The sequence below is a fragment of the Epinephelus moara genome, chromosome 11, assembly GCF_006386435.1.
Source record: "Epinephelus moara isolate mb chromosome 11, YSFRI_EMoa_1.0, whole genome shotgun sequence".
NCBI classification, from domain to species: domain Eukaryota; kingdom Metazoa; phylum Chordata; class Actinopteri; order Perciformes; family Serranidae; genus Epinephelus; species Epinephelus moara.
Genome location: NC_065516.1, coordinates 37620391 through 37626626, shown reverse-complemented (window position 1 = coordinate 37626626; position 6236 = coordinate 37620391). Strand labels below are relative to the sequence as shown.

The following is a 6236-nucleotide window of genomic DNA, read 5'->3' as shown; positions in this document are numbered from 1 at the left end:
GTCCTTATCCCCTTTTACCCTGCAGATCATAACAGCACTCTTACCATCATTGTACTTGACATCAAAATTAACACCATAATTAGTACATATATATTCAACAGTTGTTGAAATCTAGCACTGCTGGGAGAAACAATAGCCAGGTCGTCAGCATACATGAGATGGTTAATTAATGTATCACCAATCATACAACCTGTTTTACAGTTTCTTAGCTGGTCTGATAGATCATCCATATACATGTTAAAAAGGGCTGGTGATAGAAGTCCTCCCTGGCGAACTCCATTACCCACACCAAATGGAGCAGAGAATACATTCCCCCATTTTATCTGCATGCTCTGGTTAGCATACCAATAAGTCAGAATCCTAGTTACACTGTCAGGCGCACCCCTTTGACTCAGCTTTAAAAAGAGCTTATGATGGTTGACTCGGTCAAAAGCCTTAGAGGCATCAATAAAACCAATTAAAACAGAGGAGTTCTGTCTTCTATAATTTTCTACTATTTCCTTTAATGCATAGATACATACATTAGTACCATGCTTGGCCTTAAAACCAAACTGATTGTCTGAGGTACCTAGAAATGCACATAATTTATCTAATAATATTATTTCCAGGACTTTGGATACCACACTGGCTAGCGCAATAGGTCTGTAATTATCCACGCTCCCCACTTTGCCCGCTTTGTCCTTAATAACAGGCACCAGAGTTACAGACTACATGGAGTCCGGCAAGAGACCATGGGTCATAAAGCCAGTAAAACAGATAGCAAGAAGAGCTGCAACCTTCGGGCTTGCCAATTTAAGGTGCTCTGCAGTGATTTGGTCTGAGCCGCTTGCTTTGTTGTCAGCTAGCTGTGTAACTGCGTGATAAACCTCACTGGCTGTGATTTGTGCTGTGTCACTTTGAACAATATTGCCCACTTTATATGGGTCACTTTTAACACAATTGAATAGAGCAGAGTAATGTTGCCTCCACAGCTCAGCTATGCTGTCGGGCACCAGAAACTCCCTCTATGTACTGTCCCTGTTCAGAGCTTTCACCTCCTTCCAGAAGCCAGTGACATCATTACCAAGGAGCTTTTCAGCCATAGAGTCCGCTCTCATTTCTTGCTCATGTTTATTGACATAACGAACTGCATATTTATATCTAGCATTGGTAAGCTGTTTAATATCAAAAACCGGCCCCTCTCTGGGCCTACCTGCCCTGACCCAGGCCCTAAAAGCATTCTTAGCTTCAGCATGTTGATCAGCCACGTATTTATTCCACCCTGGCTTGATACTGTGTCTTCTTCCATAGTATGTAGTGCACGGCCTACTGGCCTCATGCACGGCTCCTACAATTCAATCATACATGGCACAAAGGTCCTCACAGTGAGAGCTTTCATTAGGGCTGGGCGGTATGACCTAAAATTTATATCACGGTATAAATCGAATCCCTTCACGGTAACGGTATAAATTTAAGTGTAAAAGTTATAATAGAAGTGTTTCTGAATGGGTTTTGTAGTCCCTTAGGAAAGCTAAATTGATAGATAAAAACACAACAACAACAACAAAAGCAAAGATATAATGTATTTTTTAGAGCATTTATTGTGCAGAATGCAGATCTCAAAACTCAAAATTAAAACCCAGTACTCTATGGTGCAAAATGTCCCCTGGGATCTATATCAAAAGGTAATTTCCTTATTTTAGCAAAATCCTAAATGACTGAGTTGTGTTTTTTCCACCTGGACCTTTATGCTCTGCCATTTCTCCTCTAATCATCACGCTGTAACCTGTGACAGGCTGCTATGATACCACAACTATCACACATTCACATATGGAGTTTTTTGTGGAGCCCCTAGAGTCACATAGGTTTACATTACCAAAGGTTTATGACAAACTCTCTTGCCGAAAACCAACTCCCGTGTGCGCACGGCGAGAGAGGAGAGGGAGAGACGCTGTGCTGCTGCCAGAGGAGACACTGAATGAGTTCCCTCTGAGCGGTAAGTCGCTAAAAGAGTCTGACTAGACTATCACAGTCTAGTGATGTAACAAAGGGAATATGATCAGACATGGACATATCATACACAATCTCCATTGATCTAATAATATCATGGGCATCAGCAGTGCCAATGCGTGTGTCAGAGTGTCTTTTATTTAATGTTCAATGACTGTCAGAAGATGTTTTGAATATGAGCATTTCACACGAGAGTAAAGAGCGTGACAACCAGCCCCAGTCTCCCCACCACAGTGTAAACATCAATAGAATAATAGAATAATGCTTCACGCGTGGACTCGTTGTTGTTGTTTATGTTTTATGTCTTATCATTTGATGCAGAGATCATGTCTGAATGTTGCAGTGTGAGCTGTGACCTGTGGGGGCAGCAGTGAGTCTCCTCTGACAACATCCCGCCGGATACTGATGGCAGACCACAGAAGAAGAGTGGCGGTGCGGCGGCCCTTCGTGTCGTGATGTTCAGGTGTTAAACAAGTGAAATCTGCTCTTTGTGTTTTATTCTTCATCGCTTCTTCCTCACGCGCCCCGGCGGACCGTCAGCTCACAGGTAAACTGAGGACACTGAGTTCACCCGGCGGGTTTATGGGGACGGCAGTTAGCTTCCGTTAGCATCGTGCTAATATTAGCATGTGAGCGGTTGAGGAAGTTTGGCGCAGACAGACAGGTTTAATATCACAGTATGAACATGTCGTGTCATTTCATTTAAATATTTCCACCCACGTGCTGATCAACAGTCAACTAAAGCCACGTGCACAGCTGTATAGTAACTGGGTACATGTACTCTGAGTACTCTGAGCTATGGATGGAGGACAGACAGAGATGTCCTGTAGGACAGTAAACTGGAGACACTATGGGACATCCTCTGACACAGGACATGAAGAGCCGCCATGTTTCCTGGTCAGAGCTTTAATGACCGTGTGTCATGGTTTGATGTAAAACACACACACACACACACACACACACACACACACACACACACACACACACACACAGCCCAGTCTGATCTCCAGTGGGTTGGACCAGTCAAACAAACGTTCATCCATTTACAAACTAGATGATGAACAGCCTCTAAAAAAATCTCTGTGTTCATCACATCTGACCTCTGACCTCTGTGTTCATCATTTCACACTGAAGTGGAAGACGCAGGTGAAGTCGTCCTCCACCTCAAGTGGGATTTAAACCAGCGCGACAGACCCTACGCTGCTGTGAGCATTTACACTTGTGTCTGTGTCACCCTGCAGTTACACCTCCTAAACACTAGTTGGCAGCAGAGTTTATATGAAGTGCTGTAAAGTTTAGTTCAATCAAAACACGCATTAAACACACATTGAACACACATGTAATAAACATGTGATAAACAGGATGCGTCCTCTGTTGGTGTTCAGGTCCCATTTGAAAGATGTCATCGGGACTCCTGGAGCCTCCTGGAGGAGGAGGAGGAGAAAGGCTCTGCGTCTTCCTGCTGAGAGATGAAGGAGACGAGGAGCAGAGGAAGAGGGAGGTGGGCTGTCAGTGGGAGAGTCCAGAGGAGGAGAGGAGGGAGGTGGGCTGTCAGAGCGACTCAGCGGAGAGGAGAGACGCTGCCGTCCAGGTGGACCTGCTGACTCAGCAGCTCAGCTGGAGACACACAGGTGAGTCTCACCTGCACCTGCTTACAGGCGGTCAGAGACGCCGCACACCTTTGTCACAAACACGCAGGTGGCGCAGTCACGCTGACGCCTAATGTGCATGTAGGTGTCTTCAGGTCTGGAGCCTCATTAAACCTGTGGGGTTCAGGGCGGATTGGATCATGTATGCTGGAGTTAAAATCGACTTCCTGTTTGGTGGCGAAACACTGATGCTGTGTCTCAAATCACATACTTCCGTTACACTTTCATGCAGTATACTGTGTGCACTATGTACTTATTGGCGTAGTGCGCGAATTTCGACAGGGTAGTGATGTCTCAAACCAAACATGGCCGTTGTGCACTCACTGGAAATGACGACCGCAGCTGTTAGCTAGTTCGCAAACTAGCATTAACATTTGTGTTATCGTTCGCAGTACCAAATCATTACAGACTGCTAAATGAACCTACTACATACTGCTGGCTTATGCCCGACAACAGTATAGTGGTGCTTAGTGCAGAAAACACATGTATTTGTATCATGCAGCAACGTTAACGGTCACACAGTCCTTGGCCGCCATTTCCAGTTTGAAAAGTGGTCCCTCCCCTTCCGCTACGTAGCCAAGATGGCGACCATTGAGGGCGAGAAGTGTCCATAGTCCCACACAAAACTTCTTTTTTTTTTTTTTTTTTTTTTATATATAAATGTTTTTATTATTTTAGTGATGGGTTGAACTCGTCAGATTTCAGCACTCAGACACATGTGCTGTAGCAAGGGGTCCCAAATCTTAGCAAAGTATTTCAATTTACCTTTATTATGGTATCTAATTCTGTCCAGGCTGAACACATTCCCCATTTCTCTGAGCCACATCTCATACGTTGGTGCAGAGTCAGATATCCACATTTGCAAAATTATTTTCTTGGTCACAACCAGAGCATAGCATATCACTCAGAAAATGTGAAGGTGATCGGGCGTAATACCAACATATTACACAGATTGGGGGGTCGTTTGTACACCACTGGAGGGTGTTTAGAAAGACAGTTCTTCAAAGCAGGGTCTGTTTCCACAATATGCCAGTGTTTTTAATGACTTTATCAATGTCTCTGGATACAGGTGAATATTGAATTGCACAAATAGTTCCAATGTCTGATCCTTTAGATCTGGTGTTAGTAAGGCACTCAGTTTGGGACATACTAGAGAAACATGAGGAGGCATTGTGGATCCAGGTCTCCTTATAATCTCTTTGTCTGAAACGTCTTTCAAGTTCTTTTGTTTGTATCTTAAAGTCTTCATCCGAACTGCAGATCCGTCTGATGCGATTGAACTGAGACAATGGAATATTCTATTTGAGAGGGGTGGGGTGTTAAGAGTCACCATGTAGTAAAGAGTTTCTGTCTGTGGGTTTTTGGTACAGGTCTGTTTTGAGGCTATGATAGTACTGCCACAATGGATTGTCTTGTTTGCCTTAGTTGGGCTATTCAACAGAGCTAAGAGCGAGGTGTTCCTGCAAAGGGAATGCTCAAGTTTTAACCATGCTGGGCAGTCATCACGGTTACATGTGGAACCTTTCTTCCACCAAAGGCCCGCTTCCACCGCAGGAACTTCGGGGTAATTTTACGGGGCCGGGGCCGTTGGTGCGTGAAGGACAGAGAGCCAGAACTTTTACAGGGGCTAAACAAGTCCCTGCCTCGAAGTAGGTACTCAGAACGGCCCCGAAAAACTCCTGGGTGGGGCTTGGGGTTTACTTGGTGCTGATTGGATATACTCAAGGCGGGATGTGACGTCAACAGAAAGTGACAAAATAGCCGGCATTTTTAAAACTGTAGCCCAGCGGTAAAGTTTAAAAAGAGGTAAGCCAAAGCCTTCTTTCCATCTTAGGTTTACATAGGTGCTATTTTGCTATGCGCACCTCTATCCACTTCCTAAACACAGACCCAAACCCAAATTGTTCCAATGCTACTTACATGTAAGGCCATTCAACCTGATCAAATGCACGTTGTGCATCCAAGGAGATAATGACTGCCTCAGTAGTTTGTTTGCTGTACAAGACATTAAAGAGACAGCGCAAGATAAAATATAGCTGTCTCCCCGACATAAATCCAATTTGGTCTGGATGCACAATACTACAGATAAACTGCTTCAGCCTCTCTGCAAATATCTTACCTATGATTTTGGTCTCTGCTGCTAGTAGTGAGATTGGACGGTAAGATGAGACTACTTGGGGGTCACGACCAGGCTTTGGGATGACACTAATATTACACACTCAACTTCTCGACCGTTTTGAGTGCACCATAGGGGTTACTCATAGTGCACTGCATTTTTTCATACTTCTCAGTGTGAACGCACTTATGCACGCAGTGTAAGTACAGAAGTACGTGATTTGAGACTCAGCATGACATTTGACACCTCACCACGGTCACGCAGATTGACCGAAACTCAAGCTGTTAACCCTTTAAAACCGGCGGGAGCGCCCGCGATCCCATTTGCATATTGATTTTTAAATGCCGGTAGAATTGCAACCAAATAAGATAGAGCAATAATTCTTTTTGCATTTAAAACCGGAGGAGTTACTCTAACTTACCATGCATTCATCATGTCCCAGAGTGCTGTTTCCTTGCACTGACAGGTTTGTAGAAAAACAG

At 44.3% G+C, this 6236-nt stretch overlaps 1 protein-coding gene across 1 annotated transcript in view; it reads left to right on the top strand.

The window, feature by feature from the left end:
* Positions 1 to 2391: 2391 nt before the first annotated feature.
* LOC126397774 (endothelial zinc finger protein induced by tumor necrosis factor alpha-like) overlaps positions 2392 to 6236 on the top strand; it is a 15361-nt gene continuing 11516 nt past the window's right edge. Inside the window, exons 1-2 of the mRNA XM_050056728.1 lie at positions 2392 to 2536; positions 3375 to 3620. Coding sequence (XP_049912685.1) covers positions 3389 to 3620 — 232 coding nt within the window. The 5' untranslated portion in view covers positions 2392 to 2536; positions 3375 to 3388. The remainder of the gene's footprint in view (positions 2537 to 3374; positions 3621 to 6236) is intronic.